At 61.6% G+C, this 23883-nt stretch overlaps 1 protein-coding gene and 1 long non-coding RNA gene across 4 annotated transcripts; both read left to right on the forward strand.

Annotated features, from left to right (window-relative positions):
• Positions 1-685: 685 nt before the first annotated feature.
• On the forward strand, positions 686-23539 carry RBM38 (RNA binding motif protein 38). Of its 3 annotated transcripts, XM_082742951.1 has the most exons (5): positions 686-1122; positions 1896-2019; positions 2512-2566; positions 14321-15390; positions 15520-16097. In XM_082742951.1, the coding sequence occupies exons 1-4, from the start codon at positions 886-888 to the stop codon at positions 14619-14621; spliced, it is 717 nt and encodes a 238-aa protein (XP_082599077.1). In that variant the 5' UTR covers positions 686-885; the 3' UTR covers positions 14622-15390; positions 15520-16097. The 3 variants fall into 3 exon arrangements, with proteins under 3 accessions (XP_082599077.1, XP_082599078.1, XP_082599079.1); XM_082742952.1 differs by lacking the exon at positions 15520-16097 and having other exon boundaries at positions 699-1122; positions 14321-15177; XM_082742953.1 differs by lacking the exons at positions 14321-15390; positions 15520-16097 and adding an exon at positions 23336-23539 and having other exon boundaries at positions 700-1122.
• On the forward strand, positions 7656-14319 carry LOC309870582. The gene is made up of 2 exons (XR_014314714.1): positions 7656-8884; positions 9221-14319. It is a non-coding gene; the product is annotated as an uncharacterized lncRNA (long non-coding RNA).
• Positions 23540-23883: the final 344 nt, after the last annotated feature.

Consider the following 23883-nt stretch of genomic DNA (forward strand, 5'->3'; position numbering starts at 1 on the left):
CACATATAGAGGGAGGAATCCGTGATATCAGCTGCGGATGGACTTTTGACGAGGCCAGAACAACTCCCCCTGCCTAGACACCCTCCGGGGGTCTCTGCGATCACTCTAGACCCTCCTGGATGGCAGATGCCAGGTTTCTGTCCCTCCCGGTTGTACACTGTATTTTTGACGTTGACCTGCCTTATTCATAGAACTCCGTGGGGCTAGAGTGTATGTTCCATGCACCCATGCGGCCCCATCCTGGGGTGCCTGTTGCATGAGGGGCCCTGAAAAGGATTCGTCGAAGGAATCATATTTGCACATAAACACAAATCATTTCACTTTCTAATACATGTTGCCGTATCTTACCTCGCCCTCAGATAAATGTTGGCTCAATAAACATGTTACCCATCATCGCTCCCCTCTAGTTCACGGCACGAGGGCAGTGTTGGGAATCCGGCGGGTATGCGGACCGCCCCTCTTGCGGAGGGACAGTGGAGTCGGCCCTCCGCTCCCCCGCCCCGCCCCAGGGTTTCCCGGGCTCGCGGGGCAAGGCGAGGCGAGGCGAGGCGAGGCGAGGCGTGGCGGGGCGGGGCCTGGACTACGCTTCCCGGCGGCCCCTGCGCGCCCGTGGCGGGGCGGGGCCGCGGCTTGGGGGGCGGGGCATCGGCTGGCTGGGGGCGGGGCCGCTTACAAAGCCCGGGGGCGGGCGCCGGGGCGCAGAGTGCCCGCAGCGCCGGCCAGAGCGCAGCGCAGCGCAGCGAGGCGCGCACGGCGCGAGCGGCCCGCGAGTGGACGGGCCCGGCGGCTGGACCGGCGCCGGTGCTGCCCTGGTCGCTCCCCGCCGCCGCCCATGAGCCCAGCGCCGCGCGGCCCGGGTCTGTAGGCGGCGGGGCGCCCCCCCCCATGCTGCTGCAGCCCGCGCCGTGCGCTCCGAGCGCGGGCTTCCCGCGGCCCCCGGCCGCCCCCGGCGCCATGCACGGCTCGCAGAAGGACACCACGTTCACCAAGATCTTCGTGGGCGGCCTGCCCTATCACACCACCGACGCCTCGCTCAGGAAGTACTTCGAGGGCTTCGGGGACATCGAGGAGGCCGTGGTCATCACCGACCGTCAGACGGGCAAGTCCCGCGGCTACGGCTTCGTAAGTGGCTCCGCGGCCGGGCGCGCACTCCGTCCCGCACTTACCGCGCCGGGGGGCGCTGAGTCAACCGGCGGGCGCACGCCCAGCCGCCCCGGCACCTGCCGCCCCCTCCTGGGCTCGGGGGCGGAGGTTCACGCTCCAGCCGGTCGCGCCGCCGCTACCTGGCCCCGGCTCCCTCCCCCACCCCGCTCCCGGTTTAAAAGGCAGAGCCGCTGAGTTCAGTTAGTACTTCTGAGTTTACGGAGAGGGAGCAACAAGCAAGCAGGAGCCGAGGCTTCTCCTCAGGGCGCTTTGGGGGCCTTTAGTACCCCCTCTCCAGTATTTTACAAAAGCTCCCTTAACCGCCCCCAAAGAAACATCAGTTTAAGTAAAAAAGGGCCTGAAGAATTGTCTCCTCCTTCCCTTCTAAGTAGCAGCCCCCAACCTCTCCCATGAGGACGCTCGCACCCCCCCACGGGCAGGCGGGCAGAAAGGGCTGGGGCCGCTGCCTTCCCTGGGGCGGGGGAGGGTGCCCTGTTTCCCCTGGGCATCCTTTCTGTCCTTGAAGGCTGGGTTTCCCAGCACGTGAACTTGGAGGGAGGAGCTGGACTCCAGGGGCGCCTCAGTGGGAGGGCCCCAGGGTGGGAGGCCAGTGGGGATGGGGCCAGAGGTTCTGGGTCACTGTCCCCCACTCCCACCCCCGCAGAGGGGAAGTGAGCGCCTCTTTTGGGAGCAGAACCCTTCGCTCCTCCCACCCAGTAAGGGAAGCCCCTGAACCGTCTGTGTTCCTCCAGGTGACCATGGCGGACCGGGCAGCAGCTGAGAGAGCTTGCAAAGACCCTAATCCCAACATTGACGGCCGCAAGGCCAACGTGAACCTGGCCTATCTGGGTGCCAAGCCGAGGAGCCTCCAGACGGGTGAGAGAGCCTGTGTTTTCCTTCCCCGGCTCGCCTTGATTGCTATATTCAGTGTTGGTATCTGTGGGGTGGAAACGGCCCCCCTCCGCGGCCCTGCCCCAGGAGTGGCTGTCTGCTATCATGTGCTTGCAGAACCGTCACGAGGCCGTCCTCCCCCAGCTTGGGAGCTGGACACCTTGGTCTAGGGGCATGGGAGGCACCCTAGGCGTGGGGCAGGGTGAGGAGGGCACGTCACCCAGTCCTCAGCTGTCTTGGAGGACGGGAGGAAGTTGGTTCCCGGGGCTGGAGAGTGGGAGGACCGACTGCCAGAGGCTGCTGCCACCCTGTCTGGCTTGGGCAGGGCGCTTTGGGCTTGGTGGGATGGTGGCCTGGGAGTGTAGAGGAAGCCCATTATGGGTCCCTTTTGTTGGGGCTGGGGGCAGGGAGTACAGCTGTGTGCTCCTGCTCGCTGGGCTGAGGCCGAGCCCCTGACTGCTGTCTCATTTTATTTAGGCTTTGCCATTGGTGTACAGCAGCTTCACCCCACCTTGATCCAGCGGACTTACGGGTGAGTGGATGTGGCTGCTGGGGGCAGGGTTGGCAGACCACCCGGAGCAGGCCACGGGCGCCCCTCGGTCCAAGGGTGTTTTTTCTCCCCAGGGCTGCTGGCCCCACAGCGATGATTGTGCTGTTCGCCTCCACACTTTCTCTGATTCCCAGAAATGGGATTGTGTTCTGAGGGCGGGCAGGGCGTGGTAGGCTGGGAGAACTAAGAGAAGGCAGACAGTGCTTCTCCACTCCCTGACGGAGGCCACAGTGCGTGGGCACAGGAGCCTGCCAGCCTAGTCTCCAGTCCTGGCTTCCCCCTTGCTAGGTGTGTGGCCTCTAGTGGCTTACGCAGCCATCTGTGCCTCAGTTTCCTCCCTGGGAAACGGACGGTAGCGGCATCTCTGAGTCCTGTAGGTGGAGAGCTTCTGGCTGGGCCCGGCGGGGGCACAGGAGCACTCCAGAAACATGGCCCACGTTCTGTGGGGCTGGCGACTGGGCTCTCCTCAGGGGGCCTGGTGACCTGCTCTGGTGCCTGACAGATGGTGGCAGCAGGTCTCTGCCTCCCAGGGTCTGGTGCCTAGGAGGGCTGCAGCAGGTGAGACAGGCCCCAGGCCAGATGTCCAGCCCAAGGGGGCCGGGTCTGTGGATCTTTTGTCCGCTGTGCTTTGGTGTGGCCCATCCCACTCGCTCCTCACTTTTTTTTTTTTGAACTTCTACTGAGTCTCGGCAGCTGCTTGGGGAAGGGCACACGCACTTCAGGGCCACAAAGGAGCCTGCCCTGTGGTGTGACTTCCCAGCCCTGTGATTGATGTCGGCTGTGTGCCCCAGGGCCAGGAGCAGGTTGATGAGGGTGGCAAGGGCCGTTACCAGACAGTTGGCCCATTGTAGGGTGTCAGCACTTCCTAAGCTCTCAGAGACCAGATTCTGGCCTTGGGTTTTGTGCTTCACGTTGTGTGAGTGTGTGTCTGCGTCTGCCCTAGGAAGGCCAAGCTCAGGGGTGGCCTGGCTCCCGGGCAAGGGTGGGAGCTGGGCTCGGGTGGACTGCGCAGGTCAGACAGATGGCCGAGGACTTGCTCTGTCACCTCCCTTCGGGGGCGACTTGGGGGTGCTTGCCCAGACAGGCAGCATCTGTGTCTGCGTGGTGGCCTTGACGTGGATTGGCGTGTGTGGGAGCTCGGCTCTTGGTCTGTTCTCCGGGAGGGAGCCCGGGGGCGGCCGGGAGCAGGTGGTTCTGGGTTTCCTTCTTGCCCTGGGATCTGCTTCATCAGCGCCTGGAGCTGTCTTGGAAGGTATCTGGGGACACCTGCCATCACCCTAGTCCATCCTCTTTGGGATTCAGGTCACACGGGGAGGGCGTTCTTCAATTTCCATAGCCTTGGCTCTGTTCCCCAGGTCCATCCCACGCGGCTGGGACTGGAGCCGGAGGGGGCGGCCAGGTGCACGAAGCTCAGGGCACAGGCCGGGAGCATCTGCGGCTCCGTCTTGCTTCAGATGAAGCAGTGCCTTCCCCTCTCAAGTTCAAGCTCTTTTCTGATCCATTACAACTGCTCTAAGATTCCAATAACCATCAAGACTCAGCCTCTGGAGCCTACGGAGTTCCAGTCTAGGCTCCGACACGGTCCAGCCGGGCCACTCGGCCGGTGATGGTGCCTCATCTGTTGTTTCCCGGATGGAAATGATAAGCCCTCCCTGCAGTGCCAGCCGCTGGGGCTGGGTGCTCGGTGCCCCTGGCCCCCACTCCCTCCTGTCCTCACAGCAGCCCTCTGAGGTCAGAACCGATGTTATCCTCACTTGCTCGATGAGGAAACTGAGGCAGAGGTTCATGGTCTGCCAGGGTGACCTGAGTGACACGATCTGAAACCAGGCTGGCTGGCTCCGAACCCACAGTCTGCCCCGCCACTCTCTGGGGCAGGCGGCTGGGAAGGGTGCCCCAGCCTTTTTCCTCAGGGCCCCTTGCATGCCATGCACACGAGGGTAGTGGGGGTCAGCATGGATCTTACTGCTGTGTGTTCCTGACTTCAGGTGACAGTGTTTGGTAACTGAATCTCTGGCTGGCATCTGACACCCGTGACATGAGGAGGCCATCAGCTCTATTTGCCGGTTGCCAGGGGGCGGAGACCCAAACAGGGACAAGGGGTCAGAGGGACCGTCCAGCTCTTCGTTTCCAGCGGCTGGTGGACCGAAGCCTCTCAGGGTCACGCCGCCCTCCCACCAGGCCCTGCTGGGCTCTGGGGTGGTGGGAGGGGCCCCTAGGGGTGCTGTCCCCAGAGAGGTGGGGCGGGGCTGCCCGGGGTCAGCTGTCCCCCCTACCCCCCACAGTGCCCCTCAGTCCAGAGAGTTGGGCCGTCAGCGTCCCTTTTGTCTTTTGTCTTTGCGAACGAGAACAATCGGGCGGGAGCGCGGCCGGCCTGACTCAGCAGTGGGCGCTGGGCGCTGGGGCTGGCAGGGAGGCCTGGCCTGCCGCTGGCCGAGGACACGGTGGGAGCCGGAGCCGGGCAGCTCGGGCTTTTGAAAGCAGTTAACCCCTCTCCTGCCTGGCTGAACTTCCCGCAGGCTTCCTGGCTCCGAGCCTGCGGCGTAGACAGTTACAGAGATTCCACAGCCCCGCTTTCGGGCAAGGCTGCGGCACGAGCCTTTTGGCCTGTTGGGTCCTAAACGTCAGCTCTGAAGATCGCCCGGAGCACTTCTTACGTGTTAAAGCTTTTTCCCCCGCCCTGTGTTTTTTAAAGCAGATTGGAGTTTTCAGGGCCTTCCTGGCACTCCATGTCCTGTAACTGAGGGGTGAAGGCCTGAGGTTGGGAGGGTTTTTTCTTGGCAGGTGACAAGTGACTACATCACGGGAGGACACGACTGAGGCCACAGGCCACCCAGCTGAGCGTCTCTTCGCTGCCCGGGTGGGACAGTCCGCAGCCCACAGGCAGGAAAGTTCGGAGCTGTTTGAAGAGGGCACGTGTTGGGGGCAGTTTTGGGTCTGTCCTGGAAGGGACCTCCTGGTGTCAAAGGGTATGTGTCCGGGCCTGGGTCCGAGGCCTACCAGGATCTGAGATTTGTCCCGGGCCTGGCTGCACTTGGAGCCTCTCCTTGGGCTATGTTTGAAGAGCCAGCTGCTTTTCTGGGCACAGCCCCCGCCCCTGTTGTTAAGGGGCCTTGCTGTGGCCTTCGTGCCCCTTCACCACAAGCCCCGCTCCGTGCCAGGGGATTGTGGGGGCGGCCAGGCCTCAGGTCCCAGATAGCTGGGTCGCTGTGTGCTGGAGCAGGGATCCCAGGGTGTGCTCGGGCTCATACTGGGGCCCAGGATGCAGGTACCACGCAGTAAGATTTGGGATTTTTCAGGGACCCATCTCGCGGCAGCGCCCTGACAAGGCCTGCTGACCTAGCTGCCTGTGGAGGCTCTGGGTGAGCTGGGCGGGGAGAAACTTGCCTGAGCTCCGCTGTGTGCGGCTGGGAGGCTCTAGCACCCTCCTTCCTTCCATGAGGCCCCTACACCTCCATCTGGGCCGCTCTTGGACAAACCAGAACCAGACACCCCAGGACAGACGTGCGTCACAGAATCCTCTTCAGACGGGGTGTGCCCTGACTTTGAGAGCGTCCAGTCCCCCTGGGAGGCCCCCACTGCCCTCGCCGTCACTAGGCCACAGGCGTGTGTGCGCTGAGGGGTCTGTGCCCAGTCCCCAGGTCACCAGGGTGGGAGGGGCGTGGGGATGGACAGGAAGGTGGCCGTGTCCTCAGAAGCGTGGCGCACACAGGGCTCAGAGTCCATCTGTCCTTTGTCAGGCCTATAGTGTGCTGGATGCCAGGGCCTGGGCCCGGGATACTTCACAGAAGACAGACACAGTTGGTTCCCCGCCTCAGGGTGCTCGCCTTCCTGCGGGGACACCAGACCATTAAGGACTCTTCCGTGCCCGTGAGGGTCCAGCAGTGGTATTGGGGGGAGCGACCCTGGGTTGGGGGGAGGTCCTCGTGGGGGGTGGTTCTGCCTGGTGCTTGTCACGATGGGCGGGCCATCTGGGCTGGTGACGGAGTGTCCCGGACAGACATGCCAAAAAGGGCTGACATCTGACCAGGGCCTCCAGCTTAGCTAAGAGCCGCCAGCCGGCATCAGGCTCCTGGTGTTGGGAACACGTTGGGTGGTGGTAGCTGTCACCCCTGGGGGCACCGGAGGAGGGCCCACAGGACCTCCCTGACTGTTGTTGCAGCTTCTTGGGGTGGTGGGGGAGTGAGTGGCAAAGCCTTGTGGGGTGGGGGGTGGTTACCATCTTGGGGGTCACGGCAGGAAGTGAGGTCAGAGCCGGAGGCCTTGGGGCCTGGGAGGAAGCTGGTGCCTGCTGTGGCGTCACCCGGCTTGTTTTTACTTTCAGGGTGCCTGGGGTGGCCCTGCTCCCCACACTGTAAGCTTCCTGTTTGGCACCCACTGGAGCGAGGCGTGGGCCGGCGTGTGGCCCTCCCCGTGGCCGCCCGTGCACACCTGTTGTTTGTCCCCTGGCGGCGGTGGCTGTAACAGAAACCAGCCTCCGGGCGGCCCTGGGGTTCCTGGGGAGGAGGAGCTCCTCGCTCCGGCCCACTGCCCCGGCTGGGAGGGCCTTCTGCCGGCCACTGCGTGGGTGTGCCCTGGGGCGGGTGAGGGGGGACCGGGGAGTGTTCCCAGGCTCCCTGCTGCGGAGACCCGAGCCCCAACCCAGGAGGCTGGAGGTCCTTTCACGACTCCTGTGTGCCTCGCCTTGGGCCATGACTTTTCCTTAGCTTCCCCGTCTCCATGGGCAGGATGAGGGCTCTGCGGGGTCGTGGGGGACGTCTGCCATCAGGCTCCCACAGCCTCCTGTGTCGGGGGAGGAGGAGGCTGGAGGGCTTTCACTCAGCCGGGTCGGTCCGCAGGTGCCTGCTTCCTTTGCTGCAGGCCAGGGCTGGGGACGAGGGGGAGCTGTGCCCTGTGAGGGGTGCAGAGGGGCGTGCGCAGGGAGCCCAGGTGGCAGGAGGCACCGTGGGGGGAGAGCAGCGGGGCTGGGGTGCCAGCAGGAGCAGCAGGAGGAAGTGGGGAGTGGGGGGCCCAGGGGCGCGTGTAGATTTTATTCTGACTGATGTGGGATGGAGGGGAGGCAGGGGGTGAGGGCCTCCCTTGGCTGCTGGGCGGGCCCTCCCTGCCGAGGCCAGCAGGGAGGCTCTGGCCGCGCCCACGGCCGCCCCATGGCAGTCCCCGTGCAAGGCCATAGTGGCTGCTGGCTCCGACGCCAGGGTGAGCAGCTGTGGGATTCTGGGTACGTTTTAAAGAATGTGTGAAAGGAGCCCGGGATGATTCCAGAGCTTTGCGCTGAACAAGCGGAGGTTGGATCGACCTTGGGGAAGGGGCGGCAGGTGTGGGGGACGGTTTGGGGGAACAGTGGGAATTCGGGTTCGGACATGTTGGGATGGAGATGCCGCGCCCAGGCCTGTGCTGTCCCACGACTGTACATCTTACCTGCCTTGGTGCCCGCTACCCCCACCCCTTGCCTGCTGGCGGGTGGCCCCGGGAGCCTTCACGTCCCCCTACGGGGATTCCCGGGTGCAGGGCCTGTTTCCTGCCAGTGCTGTCGCCCGGCTCGAGGCCCCTCCCTGCGTCCAGAGCCTTGCACCGCACCCCCAGCGGCTGCCTTGGTGTCCCCAATACAGCAGGCCAAAACCTCTAGGGAGCAGAAAAAAGTGAAATGGGCTCATTTGCCTGTTTTATTTTAGGGGTGGCTTTGCATTCAGAAATGGAAGCCTCTAGGGTTGCAGCGATTCCTTCTGGCTGAGTTTTGCTCTGAGTGTGCGAAGGGTGTGGCCGGTTGTCTGGGCCCTGGCTGCTGGCTGCCCTTGGCCGTGTCAGCACCCCGTCTATCTGGGAGCTCGCCGGCCCTGCGGCTCAGAGCCCCGAGACCTCTGCCTTCTTAAGGGACCTCCAGGGACCCACTGGGTGCTCTGGGCTCAGTGGCACTCTTGGCTGACAGAAGGGGAAACAGATCCAGAGTCCGGATTCTTGCGTCTGGACCCCTGGGCTTCCACTGGGTCAAGTCAGTGGGGGTGCTGTGTGGTTAACATGGGCACCTTGGGTCCTGGCTAACATCACGGCTCCCCGGTGGCCTGCACTGGGGCCGCAAGAGTCCAGTCCCACAGGTCGTCATGGTACCTGGCAGGAGGAACCCTACTGCTGCCTGGACCGGTTCCCCCCTCCAGGGCTCCAAGGCTGCTCTCCTGGGGCTGGGCCAGGGCGGCTGGGACACAGAGATCTGTGTGCCTTGGCTGGCTTGGGGGCTCTTCCTTGCCCTCCCTCAAGCCCGGGGCCCTCAGCCCTTGACAGATGATGTGCTGTGTGCTTGGGTCTCTGGTGCTGCCAGGCTCTCCGGGGCGCACAGAGCATCGAAGCCTCAGGGCGGTCCCATCCCCACAGAGGCAGTGCTGGGGCTGCCAGGCACCTGGCAAACACCAAAGCCAGCCTTGAATTGAGCCAGCAGGTTCAGCCCCCCCCCCCCCCCCACCTGTGACTTGCTGAGCAGAGCTGCTGCAGGCTGGGCTGCTTCTAGAGCCTTCAGAGGAGCTTCAACTGCTGGCCCAGGAAACCGTTGGCAACCTTGGGGGAGGCTTCTCTGCCACCTGGGTGCCAGCCATCCTGGGGCCTGCGTGGGGCCCTCAGCCCTTGACAGATGATGTGCTTGGAACCCAGCAGTCAGCCCAAGCGCCTTCCCTCATAGGGCTTCGGTTTTGTTTTTGTGGAGGAAACAGGAGAACAGAAAGAAAATTACCAGGAGGTTTCAGGTCGTGAGAAGGAAATAAAACTGGTGGTGGGTGGGGTGTGCTGGCATTGGCCTTGGGGGTTGGTCAGGGAAGGCCTCTGAGGAGATGAGGTTTTAGCTGTGGGAAGATGTCTGCAAGCAGAGGCAGTAGCAGGTGCGAAGGTCCTGTGGTAGAGGCGCTCCTTGAGTCTGGTGGGAGTGGGGACAGTGAGTGGAGATAAGTTGGGGAAAGTTGAGGCCTGGTTGTGTGGGGAGCTGTGGGAGAGCAGTTTGGTTCTGGGCGGTGTGGAGGTCACAGGAGAGGTCTGGTCCTGGGGGTGACCTGGTGGTCTCTTGGATTTTTTTTTTTTTTTAAGATTTTATTTTTTTATTTGACAGTGAGAAAGAGATCACAAGTAGGCAGAGAGGCAGGCAGAGAGAGAAGGGGGAAGCAGGCTCCCTGCTGAGCAGAGAGCCCGATGTGGGGCTCGATCCTGGGACCCTGAGATCATGACCTGAGCTGAAGGCAGCGGCTTAACGCACTGAGCCTCCCAGGCGCCCTCTTGGATGTTTTTAAGATGATCCTCTGGCCACCAGATTGGGGTGGGGACTGCGTTGTGTTGTGGTGGATGGAGGCTCAACCTGGAGAGATGTGGTTGGGGGGGCGGTGCGCTAGCGTGGAGAATAGGGAGAATTCTGGGAACCGGGGGTGGGAGTGAGGAGGCTGGGTGGATGCGGTAGAACAGGGCTGTGGCGGAGGGAGAGTGGGCAGGCCCGGCGGACCAGCCTCGGTCAGCACGGAGTGTTGTGAGGGCCGTGCCCTTTTCAGAGGTCTGCAGATCAGGAATGTGGAGGCCGGCGGCGTCCTGATCTCTCTGGGGAATAGTGGGAGCAGCGAGGAACCTGCTGGGCACATCCACCCTGTCCCTAGTGCGCTGGGGCCACGGCCTCCCCCTGCTGCCGCGTGGCCCGGGGAGGGTGTGTGGCTGTCCTCAGACAGGTGGTTTGGCTGGGTGTTCTCTCTCACCCGAGAGCCCGGGGGTCCCCTGTGTGCGTGTATGCCGCTCGCTCGCCCGTGCGTGGGCGCACCCCTCCAGCTCTGCCCATGCCCACCTGGCCTCCTTCCCAGCCCTGGGCGAGGGCATCTGGTCGTGAAAGCACCGAAGAGCCTCGTATCTGCCCTTGGCTTTGTAGTTTGTCTGGCAGGCTCTTTCCACATGGGAGGAGCTGTGATGCCAGAGGATTCTCTGAGCTGAGCTGTCCTGTGCCTGGTGGGGAGCCGGTGGCCTCCTTGGGCTCCACCCATCTGAGGGACCACAGAAATGTTCTGGGTATGGCCTGGTGTCCCTCGAGGGGCAGAGTCGCCTGGGCTGAGATCTGGTGTTCTGGTGGAGGGTCCCGGGTCTCACAGCGGGCCCTGAGGCCAACCTCTGTTAAGTCCCCAGAGGCAGAGCTGTGGGGGCCATCGTGCAGGAGGGAGATGGCGTGGGGCCCGTAACCTGCCTGGGAGGGGGGCGGGGGGTTACTCTGCGGCCCCTTCTGCTCGACTCACCCAGCGCCATCATCTTTCCTGGCTTCACTGTGCAGCAGGACCTGCCGCCATTCCTTCTTTTCCTTTGGATCTGAGTCTGGGGTGCACACACTGTCCAGGGTCCAGTCTCTGGATACACTGAGCTCCTCAGCAGGGACAGAGTCACCGGGGGCTGCCGGGTCGTGGACTGGGGCTGTTCTGCCATCTGCCATCTGGGTGGCTTCCTGGAGACCTGGGCTGGCCCCCGAGGTGAGCCCAGGGTCACAGGCTCCAGCCAGCGCCCATCCTTGCGGGCACAGGTCTCAGGCAGTGTATGGACAAGGAGGCCAGCCCCACTTTGCTGCTCCCTGGCCGTGTGACGGTGCCATCCAGGCCTCTCTGAGCCTCACCGTCCGTCTCTGGGAATGGGGTGACGCTCCTGCTTTGTAAGTTATCTCAGGCTTGTCGCAGAGGGCTGGGGGTGCGGCACCCCAGGGAGGAGGTGAATGCTGCAGAGGTGCGGTCTCCTGATGTGTCCGCAAATGGGGGGTTCTCTTCCTCCCCGACCTAAAACATACTGGCTCACACCACGTCGGTGTGTTCAGGACAGAGGTCCGGTCCTGGCAGGGGAGAGTGTAGAACCTTGTTAAGTGTGGCCACTGCCTCCGCTGGCTGGACCCGGGGGTAGGGGCTGGGATATGACCACAAACCTGTCATTTTTAAAGCCCTGCGTCCTGCTGTGGACAGCACAGCCCGGGTCTAGGCAGTGTGTCTGGCATGTGGTTGTATATCTGAATCCTTGGGGGGCCTGTCCAGTGCAGATTCCCAGACCCTATCTGACTTCTCGGTCTGCGGGGGACCCCTGTTTTTATCAAACATTTGGGTGTGTTATCAATGTTTTATTAAACATTTGGGTGTCTCAGGCAGGGGCATCCCTGCCCATGTTTGGAGAAGTTCTGGGCTTCATGCTTCCGTAGCTGCCAGTTCAGGAATGTTCCTGAGGCTTCTGAAGCCGGATGGGGGCACCGATGGGGCCAGGGACGTTCCAGTGGGCGCTGCACCAAGACACGCTTCCTCATATCTGTAGTTGGCCCCTTTCCTGAGAGGCGTCCCGACCGCAGAGCCCCTCGTGTTTCTCAGCGGGGACACTGGTCCCACAGGTCGTTCGAGCAGCACGGGTGCCCGGTACTCTCCGGAGCTAGGCGCCGGGGCAGAACCCTCCCCGTGGCTCAGCTGAGATGCAGGGGAGGTGAGGGAATGGAGCCAGCCTCGGGTGGGGTCAGAGGACACCCCTGGGATGAGGGCTCCGGGGGAGGCAGTGGCAGGTACGGGCCCAGGTAGGGATGGCCTTGAACATTGACGACACTGCAGGGCGCGTGCAGCTGGGGCGGGGCGGAGGCGTGGAGGGCCGAGGGGTTTGGGGATCTGGTCTCAAGTGGACAGACAGCCTGCCGCCCTTGTCCTGCTCCTCCAGTGCACTTACTTCTTTTTCCTTTCTGTTCCTTTTGCCTGGAAAGCTCTTCCCCGCGGCTAGCTCTGTCTTGTCCTCTGGGCTCAGTGCAGTTGCTGCCTCCTCCGGGAGGCCTTCCCTGCCCACTCCCTGCAGTCCTGCTCCAGTTCATGGGTTGGATTGTTGGTGTGTCTGTCCCCGTCCTGGAATCCAAGCTCTAGGGGTCCGGGGGCTGTGCACTCTGCTCACTGCCATATCCCTGTCCCGAGCAGACATGGGAGAAAGCCGTTGTGCTACTTGGGATGCCAAGTGGGATTTGAACCCTAGCCTGGCTCTGTTCAAGCCTCTTGTTTATGTGGGGGAGGACGGAGGCGGTTGGCAGAGGCTCCTGGGGCAGGGGCAGTGGGTGCTTTGGTCCTGAGCAAGAGTGTGGGGTTCCTGGGGGAAGCTGCCCAGGGCGCCTTGGGAACACTGCAGCAGCTGGGGCGTGGTGGGGGGGGGCAGCCTGTAACCAGCAGGGGCATGTTGCTGCGGTGACCACCGCAGGGGCATGTTGCACCGGTGACCACCGCAGGGGCATGTTGCACCGGTGACCACCGCAGGTCTAGCACGGCAAATGGCAGCAGTAAGGGTGCTGAGGTCGGAGCTGGGGACCTCTCAGGCCCGGGCAGGCGTGGCCAGACGCCCTCTCCTTCCCAGATCCCTTGTGCCCTGCCCGCCCCCACTGGTCCTCGTCCCGGCCCTGGCCGCCCTGGGCCCAGCCGGCTCTCTGCCCTAGCCGGTGGCTCCCCCTCCTGCAGGGTTTGTCCCTCTGGGAGCCGCGCTGTGCTGGTGAGGACGGGTCCCCGACCAGCTCCCCTCTTCGGGCGAGAAAGCATTCACAGACGTGTGCTGCGGCCGCCCTGTCTAACTCAGAGCTTTGTCTTCGGCCCTCAGTGGCCATCCCAGCCCCCTTGTGAAGCCCCTGGCAGTTTGACCGCGTTCCCCCCGGGTTTTGCTCGCAAGCAGGTTGTCTGTTGGTGGGACCCTACCGCGTGTGTCTCACAGCTTTCCCTCAGCAAGCGTTCAGGGGTCATCCACACCGGCGTGTGTCCAACGTGGCTTGTTGTGGCGTGGACAGACCACGCTGGTCTCTGTCCTTGGGGGGCTGAGCCGAAGCCCCTGGTCTCGCAGCCGCCACATGTGGCGTGCTCTGGAGGGACATTGGCTGCTGCTCTCTCCCCTGCAGGGGACACTCGAGCTCCTCTGGTTTGTCACCCGTCCCGTAGATGCTGCTGTGGTCCACTCAGCTGTGGGGCCCTGGGCAGGTCACTGAAGCCCTGAGCTCTGTTCTCTGTTGTGAAACAAGACGATGCCATGAAGGGCAGCCTGAGGGCCCGTGTGACTGTCACCGTGTGAGGGCGTGGGCACTGGGGCCTCGTTCCCAGGGCCTCTCCTTGTCCTTCCCATCTTCATCGATGTCCTTACTGCATCGCTCACAGAGCGGCTCAGCACATGTTTGCTGAGCTGCTCTGGGCCCGGCCCTGGGCTGCCAGTGACAGAGTGGGGGAGAGCCCGTACTTCATGCAGGATGTCACTTGGCGGATCGCAGATGTTGGGAAGATGAGCGGGGAGGTGGAGGGGTGGGGTGTGACCTGGGCAGTCACGCAGTGACCTGTGCTGGGGTGTGACCTGGGCAGTCTCGCAGTGACCTGTGCTCAGAAGGCCCACACCGGGTTTGATGCTCTGCTGTCACTGTCTGAAAATTGTCAATCTTTTTTAAGTCTGCCCACCACTCCCCCACTCATAGCTGGCCCTACGGGGGATAGCAGGAGTGAGGAGCATAGGGTTGGGCTGGGGGTGCCTGGGAAGGGCTCGCGGAGCAGGGGGAGCTCTGCGGATAGCTGCGGGAAGTGCGTTGCAGGCAGTGGAAACAGCCAGTGCAAAGGCCCTGGGATAGGAGCCCATCTGGTGTGTTCAGAGAAGGTGGGTTATGGCCGCACCCGTTTCACAAACGAGAAATAGACCAGGGTCAGGGAACACAGCCTCCCCCCGCAGCCGCCCTCCCCAGCCCTGCCTCCTCGCCCTGACCCTCTGTGTTTGGCCCCACAGGCTGACCCCCCACTACATCTATCCGCAAGCCATCGTGCAGCCCAGTGTGGTGATCCCGGCCGCCCCCGTCCCGTCGCTGTCCTCGCCCTACATCGAGTACACGCCAGCCAGCCCGGCCTATGCCCAGTACCCGCCGGCCACCTTCGACCAGTACCCGTACGCCGCCTCACCCGCCACGGCCGCCAGCTTCGTGGGCTACGGCTACCCGGCCGCCCTGCCTCAGGCGCTGTCGGCCGCGGCCCCCGCCGCCGCCTTCGTGCAGTATCAGCCGCCGCAGCTGCAGCCCGACCGGATGCAGTGAGGGGGGCCGCGGACCCGCACCCCCACGCTGGCCAGCGGCTCCGGGGCCACCAGACACCCTTTGGGACGCCCGCCTGAGCCCAGCCGGACTGGAGGCCGCGTCTCCTTCGATCCAGGCCCCGCGGCGTCTTGGGGGAGGACCTTGGGGGACGAGGCTGACCGAACGCTGTCCGGAGATGCACCCGGGACCCATCTCCCCGGACCTCGCCCCACCGCCGCCCTTCCTCCCGTGTCTCGCGCCCCTCCCCGCCCCCCAGCACCGCCAGGACCTGCCCCCTCTGCGGACCAGCTGCCCGGCAGGCTGTGCAGACTCTGTCCCGCTCCAGATGCCTTAGTCCAGCGCCGCCCAAGGGCGTGGGGGCGGGGGTGAGCTGCAGGTGCATCCATGGGGCCCTGAGCTGCAGGGGCGGGGGGCACCGGCCTCCGGAATTCACACCTTCTAGAGCACGGCCTGCCCCCTGCCCAGGCTCCCCGCCGCAGCAGGGCCACTGGCAATGTCCCTTTTTGTCGAAGCTGCAACTCTTTTTCTTACCGTCGATGTTTTGCTACTAAGATGATTTCAGAATGTCCGTCTATTTTTTCAACCGGAACTCCCACCACCAAGAATCCAGATCCTATTTTTGACTCTGAGAATCTCGCTTGGGTCACCGGCCCCGCCCGAGGACACGGTGACAGTACTTCCATGTGATGAGGCGTCTGCCAGCTGGAGGGCACGGAGCCCCTTGGAGGGCGGCCGTCTCCGGGCTGGTCTCACTCGGCGACAGCAGATCGTCTCGGCCGTCTCCGGGCTGGTCTCACTCGGCGACAGCAGATCGTCTCGGCCGTCTCCGGGCTGGTCTCACTCGGCGACAGCAGATCGTCTCGGCCGTCTCCGGGCTGGTCTCACTCGGCGACAGCAGATCGTCTCAGCGCTTGTCCCCGTCCTCGGCCTCAGAGAGTGGGAGAGAGGGGGGCCCGAGGTGATGCTGGCCGAGGGGGGGTTTGAGTGGCAAAAGCCTGCGAGTGCCGAACCCCACGGCCTTGCCCATCCACACTCCCTTGTGCTATCACCTGCTGTGCACCAGCCTGGGCGGCGGGACTGAGCCGAGACACATCCCACCTTCCTTGGGGGCACAGTTCATGGTGGGGGGGCTTCCAACAGGCCATCGGGGAATTCCCGGGTGGGATACCGGGCTGTGTGGTGGCTCATGGCTCAGAGGGGGAGGGGAGGGGAGTGAGCCAAGAGGCAGCCTGGCAGAAGAGATGGGCAGAGGCATCTGGGGAGGGCGGGCCGCAGAGTCGGGGGCACTGGGGGCATTCCTTCCGACTACCTCAGGGAAGTGGGAGGCCTCAGGGGGCTGACCGACGTGGGCAAGCACTTCGCGGCACGCCTGGTACAGAGCCAAGGCCCAGAAAATACAGGTAGCTAATATTATAATAATATTTTTATTAGAACGTTCTGATTATAAAAATAAAACTTGTTTTCTTTAAAGAAAAAGTGGGTCTGTGATTTCTCTCTCGAAGTGGGGGCCTTCGACACCACCCCCGACCCCTGCCACAGTGATCGTGGGCCAGTTGCTCTCAGGTCAGCCCATGTCAGGGCTGGGGAGCCGGCGGCTGTAATTGGCTGTTTCTTGAGCTCCTGCCCTGCACCAGCCTAGGGGCATCCAGAGTGATGGGGCACCCACGGCCCACCTCATCGCCACCCACCTTCCCACTGATGTAGGGAAGGAGCAGACGCTCCCCAACGACCCTGGGCGCCTGCTTCCCCACAGTCTGCTTCAAGTGCAGGGGAGGGCTGACGGGCTGAGCATCAGTGACATGCTCTGGGCTGCGTCCTGGGACCGATGGCTTGGACCGATGGCTGGGGCCGGGGGCAGGCATAGTGTGATTGGTGGCTCCCAGTATCCCATGGAATGGGGGGCACTTCCCCAAGACAAGGGCCAGAGTTTCTAGAAGAGCCTGAGTAATGGCTGCCGAGGGGACAGCACAGGTGTCTGCCAGCTGCCCAACAAGTGCTGGTAGGCAGGGTGCAAGGTCACAGGAAGAGAAGTCTCGGTGTGCGGCTGAGGGGGCCCAGGCCAGAGGTAGTCCTGGCATTTCACAGAACTCTGCTAGAGCCACAGCTCCATGCTGGAGAAATCATGGGGGACTCATGGAGGAGGTGTTAAGGCTGGAGAGGAGATTAACTCACTCATTCATTCAATTTAAGAAATGTACCTGGTATAGAAGCAAAGCACTAGGGAGAGTCATAAACCAAGCAGACGTGATGCTACCCATTGGGGTTTATAATCTAGTGGGGGAGACCTAACAAACATATATATGGGGTCATTTTAGATACTGATTGGCATTATGAAGGAGGTATCGCAGGGTGTTGGAGAATGACAGTTCTAGGCAGATGGCAGCAAGTGCAAAGGCCCTGGGGTAGGTGCTTGGAGCAAGGAGGCCAGTGTGGCTGTGGAGAAGGGGTAGTGAGGAGAAAGTGGCAGGTGATGGGTTTAGAGAAGTGATGGAACTGGAAGCTGGGGGACCCAGGGATGGTCCTGCTGTGGTGTGCAGTCTGCGGAGGGATAGTGGCGCACAGACGGCCCAGCAAACTTAGCACAGTGTGGTCTGATTGATGCTGTCAATGGGGAGGCCCCTGAGCCTGGAGGGGATGGGGTGGGGGAGACGCCCCAGCTGGGCTGCACAGAATGGAGGGACTCCTGGAAATTTAGGGGCAAATGGAATGGGTGCCCCTGGTGAGGGGGCCAGTTGGAGCAAAGGCTTGGAAATCGTGGTTTTGGCCTACTTGGGGCCAGGTGTATGCCAGGCACCAGGCTTATCATCCCCTGACCCCGCAGAGCAGAGCTGAGCCCCATACCCTGCAATCTGTCCCCATCTCCTTCTGTCACCTCCCTCTCTGACTGAGCCAGAGAATCCAGGTCCTTTCAACTCTCTCCCTCATCTTTACATCTAACTTGTCTCCATGTCCAGAAGTTTCTGCCAGCTAAACTGCCCCCCAACCCAGGTACCACACTCTTTCCTGGATCCTCCCCATGGCCCCTTTGCTGCTTCTGTCCTTGTCTTCCTACAGTCCATGCTCCATGTGCAACCAGGATTTAGGATTATGATATGTTGATCAGAATTCAGCGTAAGTGAGACTGCGTTTCCCAGCTCAGAGCCCTCTGTGGCTCCTGGTGGTCCTAGAGGGAAAAGCCAATGCTATCACTGTGAACTATGAGACCCAGACTAGCCTCCTCCCTGTCGGCTGGACACACCAGTTACAGCCCACCACAGGCCCTTTGCATGTGCTATGGAGTCTTCTAGCTTCTACCAGCTGAGTCCCACCTTCGGCTCTCAGCCCAGAAGTTTGAGTTCAGGGAACCTGGAGCCTGCAAGCATTCTGAACCTGATTCAGCTGATGATAAGCAAGGATCAGAGACCTCTGGCAGGGGTTTTGGGACCATCCATTCAGGGTGGAGCATGCAGGGCAGACTTGAGCCGGGGGAGGCTGGGCCAGAGGAATAGAGGGCGGGACAGAGACCAGTGACTGCAGTGTCCACGTGGACTGGGGCAGAAGGAAGTATGGTGAGCCGAGCGCCTGGATCTGACCCCAGGACACACTCGCTACTCCATGTGGTCTGCCCTGGGCTTTGAAGTGAGATGGGGTCGCCCTGATGTGGGGAGGGGGCTTGGGGTGGACTTGGGGCCGCCTTCTCTGCATCTTCCCTGGGGGTCCCCAAGGGATCTCCTTGGGCCTTTTCCAGTGACTTTGACTTGGAGATTTACAAATCCCCTTTTTCTGTGGCCCAGGACCTCTGGTCTCTGGTTGAGGAAGGGTCAGGTTTCCCAGGGTGAAGCTGGGTGAGATCCTGCCAGACGTGTTGGCTTTTCTTACCAGGGACCCGGACCTGTCCCCCCGCCTCCCGGCCTGCTGGGTCTTAGTTTGCAAACACTGGCAAGGGGTCAGGGAGGTCAGCGTGGGGCTCCCAGTTCAGGGGAGACATTTGCTGCAGCTGATAAAGGCTTAGGGGCCCGGCAGGGGCTTGCGGGTGCTGTCAGGGTTATCTGGAGGGCCACTTGCTGCCAGCCCATTTCCTGTCACTATCGGCTTGTGGCAGCCTCTGGGACAGGCCTCTGGGCCTTGAAAACACCCTCTGGGTCCCAGGCCCAAGGGCTCTGGATGGTGGCAAACCGGAGAGAGTTTCCAAAGTCGCCGGCGCGGAGTGGAAGGCAGGTCAGGCTGCTGTGGAGCCTGGGTGGCTGTGACCATGGCCGCCAGCCTCGGCCACAGGGACTGTAAATAATGACCATCCCCCAGCTGCTAACCTCCACTGCGCTGCCCCAGGTCAGGCCCAGCGCCGACCGCCGTTCACCAGTGGTCTCAGTCACCCTGGGGGTGGACATTCTGGAAGGGGTCTGCCCTGGAGGGGAGGGGCCCTGGCCCCACCCAGCCCAGCCGAGAGAGTGTGGCTTGCCTCCACCTCCCTCTGCATCTTAGAGAAAGGGGCTGCAACCACCCTCCAAGGGTAGGTCTCTGTCCCCTTAGCCTGTGTCCCTAACAGCCAGCCTAGGGGGCGTGGGCTCAAGGAGGGGGTCCAGGGTCCCCAGTTCCTTCCTCATCTGCATCTGTCCCATCATCCCTGGTCCCACACACCCAGAGGGCCAGGCACGCGCACACACACGAGTGCTTATGCACGCATACACACACTTTCTCCTTTTCTCCCCGATCCCTACAGACACGCATCTAGACACACAGCGACACAGACATGCACACTCATAGATGTGCACACATAGATAGGCACTGCACAAGTCACACACCCACACACATACGTCTTTATGCTACACACGGACACACACACACACCCATGTATATACAGGCAAGCACACTCCCCTGTGCCCATGTATACAGGCACACATTCACTCACACATGCGCACCCACAAGCCCAGAGCCGCTGCCGGGGTCTGGGGTCCACGTTAAGTGTGTCAGCAACATCCAGGGTTTGGAAGGACTCACAGGTCGGACCCACCTGGGAGGAGGGACGTGGGCGGTGAGCCAGGCCCCGTGGCTCACAGGGTGCCGGTGGGAGGGTGGGGGGTGGGCTGGCTGAGGTCCCCAAGAAGGGAGTGAGGGTTTGCCCTGGAGGCAGAAAGGGAAGTGCGGGGAAGTGTCTGGGGCTGCGGCTGCAGACAGGACATCACCGACCCTCCACATCCTCCTGGCTCACCAGAAGGCTGCTGACTGCCCCCGCTAGCCCCCCTGCTCTTGTCCTCTGGCCTTGGGGAAATGAGCCTCTGGGAGTGGCCCCAAACACAGCTGGGTGGGGGTTGGGCAAGCACCCCCTTCCTCACCCTTGGGGGTGGGGAATAACTTGGGGTGCGTGTTCCCCTGTGGGATGCAGCTCCAGTGGCCCACAGCGACGATCGGCTCCATGAGACCCCCTGCCCGTCCCCTCCCAGCACATCCCTGCCCTGTGCTGAGCTTCCTGGGGTCGCGTCCCTAGCAAACTGTGGCTTGCAGGGCACCTGCCCAGCCAGCCAAGCGTGATCACAGACCCCGCAATGGGGATCAATGCACCCTGTGCCCAGGCCTGGGCAGTGCTGAAAATCTGTCGGCTCTCTGTTCCCCATGGGCCCTTCGGGCAGGTCCTGTTTCCCCCCTTTCCACAGGTGGAGGCAGGTGCACAGAGGGTCCCCCTATCCCCCGCCAGTTTGTGGGTAGGTGTCTGAGCCGGCAGGGACACGAGGCCAGGGCAGGATGCTGTAGTGGGGAGAGGCCCCCCTGGACTTCAGGGACTGTGGCTGCCACGGGAGCTGGGTGGGGTTCCAGCCGCGGGGGTGGGAGGCATTTCCTTTACTTGTTGGAGCCTCATTATCCCACTTTCCAGTTGAGCAAACTGAGGGCCAAAGAGTAGAGAAGGAGAAAAGGGTTTCTCTGAGACTGCTGGGTTGTTGCTCCTGCTCCGGTGTTATAATCCCGAAGGGACAGGCTGGGTATGGGGCCACACGTCACCTCCATGCTACTCTGCAGTGGGGGCGGGGCTCCCCTGGCCCCTGGCCTGTCTGCTCCTCAGTTGCTTGCACAGATGAGATGATCCCTAGGGACATCTGCAGGTGCCACCCCCTTCCTCAGCAAACATGCTCTGGTTTTTCCTTAGAGGAGCTGGCCACCCCCGCCCCCATCTCCACTCCATAGCTCATACCATCAGCATGTTCTACTTCCCTGGCCCCAGTGATTGGCTCCTAGGGATAGGCATGTGACGAAGTTTGGGTCAATGAGAGTCAGTCCTGAACTTCTACGAGAACGTCTGGGGAAGGAAGCTCTTTCTGCTGGGAAGCCAAGCTGGGAGCAGATAAGTCAGGCGCTGCTGGGAGGGAGGGGGTGATGGGGAGGGAAGATTTGAGCTTATGGAGACACTTCCTGAGAAGGAAGCCAGGACAAGGGCAAGTAGAGGTGAGGAGTTAAGAAGAAATAGGGTCTTAGTGACACCATTGGGAACCCCTTGATCCAGCTATGCCTGCAGCTAGATCCTGGGCTTTTCTCTTATAAGAGCTAATAAATTCCTCCTTTTCCGTAAGCCTATTTCATTTTGTTCTTCTGTCCCTTGCAACCAAGACTCTGGACATACATAGTCTCAATGGGCCTGCATTACTTAGAATTAGATTGAGTGACATACATGGAAAACACAAAATAACAGTGCTTCTTAGTTAGCTACAAGTTGTTTTCCCCATGTTTAAAAAAAAAATCTGAAGTAGGCAGTACAGAGTTTCAATGACAACTTCACAGTCATCAGGAACTCATGCTCCTTCTAACTTCCCATTATACTATTTCAGAGCATGGCTTCCTTTCTCAAGACTGTCTCGTGGTACAGAATTGCTGTGGTAGCTCCAGCCCTCATTTCCAAGTCCCAAGCAGCAAAAGGAAGAAGAGGAATGTGAAAAGTGTACCTCAAGCTGAGACTTCCTTCAGAGACTTCCCAGAATGTTCTTCTGTTCAGAACTTAGTCACTTGAGCATCCCTAGCTGCAAGGGAGGCTAGGTGTTCGGCTGGGTGTAGAGCTACCTCGATACAAGAAGCCTTCTGTTATTAAGGAAGAAAACCGAATGTCCCTTAGGTAGTAGACAACTTGTAGTTTGTGTTGGGCTCTTCCAGCAATAACGCTGGACGTCCAGGAAATAACGGTCACGTGGGGATTTGTGAAGACTGTCACCGACTCAGCCTGTTTCCTTTCTCCACCTTCACGCCAGCCCGCGGAGCTAAGTCTACTATCATTTTGTGCCCATTTCACACATGTGGAAACTGAGGCTGGGAATGCTCACGGAACTTCGTCCCCTGACTCCCGGGGGTGGCTCAGGGGTGACAGCTGAACTTCTTCCTCTCTGATGTATTCATGTTTGGTGAACAGTCCTCCTAGGACATGTCAGGCTCAAGTGGGACTTGAGACCCAAAGTGCTTTCACATGGGGAGCCCTCGAGTGGGGTTCTCGGTCTAGCACTCCCTAGAGGTATGGTTTGATATTCTCCCATGTGCTGGCTCATTTCCTCATTGCCAGAACCCTCCCCCAAGGAATGGGTTACTAGTCCCATTTTACAGAAGGGAAGACTGAGGCTCGGAGGGGCAAGGTGACGTGGTTGGAAATGGCTGCTCCAAGCTCAGATTGGTGTGCCTGGCCCCAGGGCCGTGTTGCTGGCCTGTGGCCTCTAGGAGCTTACAGTGGAACGTCTTGGCCAGGTCTCCCACTGTTCCCCCTGCCCCGCACCCCTCCTCCCAGGGCCATTATCACGCAGCGCAAAGGGCCAGCTGCTTGGGGCTCCCCCATCTCTGCTGCTGCCTTACCACTGCCTGTCCTGGGGTGAAGGCTGGGTCACGGTTATATCACCTGCATGTGGGGTAATCACCATGGCCACCCTGCCCGGGCCATGGCAAGGATGAAAGACCACGCGCTGCAGGCGTAGCAGGGGGTAGGCAAAGCGTGCGGGGGACACTCGTGGAACCCCCAGCCCCCACGCCCGCAGGGAGGCTAGGCGAGCTGTGGAGTCTGGAGGGGAGAAGACCACCCTAATTCCTATAAACCCCGCCCCCTGCCTCTCAGCATCCTGCCTGTGGACATGGACCCGTGTTGGCAGTCCCGTGAGACAGCCACCCCCAGGCGGGGAATGAGGGTTGTCCTTGGAGCCCCAGGACTGATGAGAACTGATGAGAACTGACAGGGATTGAACACTTCCTATGGCTTTGTGTCTCTCCTTTCCCTGAACACTCCCAGCTGCCTGGGGGAGCTTGACTGCGCCCTGTTCACAGATGGGAAAACCAAGGCCGGGAAGGCGGGTGCACGCCGCCACTTGCCCAGGCAGGAAAGCTGGTGCATGGCAGAGGCAGGATTCCGGCCCAAGAATCCTGCCTCTGGAGGCCACATACCGCCCTGCCCGAGGTCCCCGCCCCATTCTTTCACGTCCTCACCCCACAGCCAGCTTGGGCGTGTGACCCTCCGCAGTCCCTGCCCTGGTGGCTGAGTCCACTTGTGTTTGTGCTCCAGAGATGGAAACACCAAACTGGGAGCCCCTGGGCCGGGACCATCCAAACACAGCCAGAATGGAAGGGGCAGCTGCCCAGAACGCCCTGGGGCTGGGTGTCTGCGCAGGGCACGGCGTGGAGTGGGCACCTGGCCCTCCAGATACCTCCCGGGCCTCCTGCGGAGGCTGATAAGTGCCCGGCTCCGCTTATCAGCCCCGTTCCCCTGCCCACTCTCCCCGCAGCCTGGAGTACGCGTCGGGGTGCGCAGCGGCCTGGCCGTCGATGATGGGGAGAACCTCCCCAAGCCCGGCCCCCGAGCTCGGAGCGTCAGAGACAAGTGAGCTGCTGTCTCCCACTGCTTCCGGGTGCCGCCTGCTGGCTTCCCCGCTCCCGTGATGGGGGCATTTTTGGAGAAATTAAAAATAAAGTTGTTTTTTTTTTCTAAATTATGAAATGAACATGGTTGGGGGGGTTTCTAAAATAAACGTATTAAGATACTCTGCCGACAGGCGTGCGCCCGGGAGCAAGGACATGGAGCTGATGTGAGTGGCAGCCGGACCGCAGGCAGCCTTACTCGAGCTCTGCGCTCCTCCCGGCTGAGTCATAAAAATCAGAAAACGAAGTGTGAGCGCACGGACTCCGGATACTGACGGGGAGGGGTTCTTTCCGCGGCTGTCGGCTTGCTCCCACTGACCCGGGTGCCCCCGACCAGCCCGAGCCAGTGGGGGTCCAGCAGCTGCTCTTACACCCTCCTGTCTCTTTTCTATGACAACCCCCTTGATTTTCTAAG

The sequence above is a fragment of the Mustela nivalis genome (genome assembly GCF_964662115.1).
Source record: "Mustela nivalis genome assembly, chromosome: 8".
Taxonomy (NCBI): Eukaryota; Metazoa; Chordata; class Mammalia; order Carnivora; family Mustelidae; genus Mustela; species Mustela nivalis.

Bases quoted from the DNA above. Each gene is read 5' to 3' on its own strand.
- RBM38 (XM_082742951.1), top strand. From the start codon at position 886: ATGCTGCTGCAGCCCGCGCCGTGCGCTCCGAGCGCGGGCTTCCCGCGG. The intron at 1,123-1,895 runs GTAAGTGGCTCC...GTGTTCCTCCAG, and splicing joins AGTCCCGCGGCTACGGCTTC to GTGACCATGGCGGACCGGGC. The intron at 2,567-14,320 runs GTGAGTGGATGT...TTGGCCCCACAG, and splicing joins TTGATCCAGCGGACTTACGG to GCTGACCCCCCACTACATCT.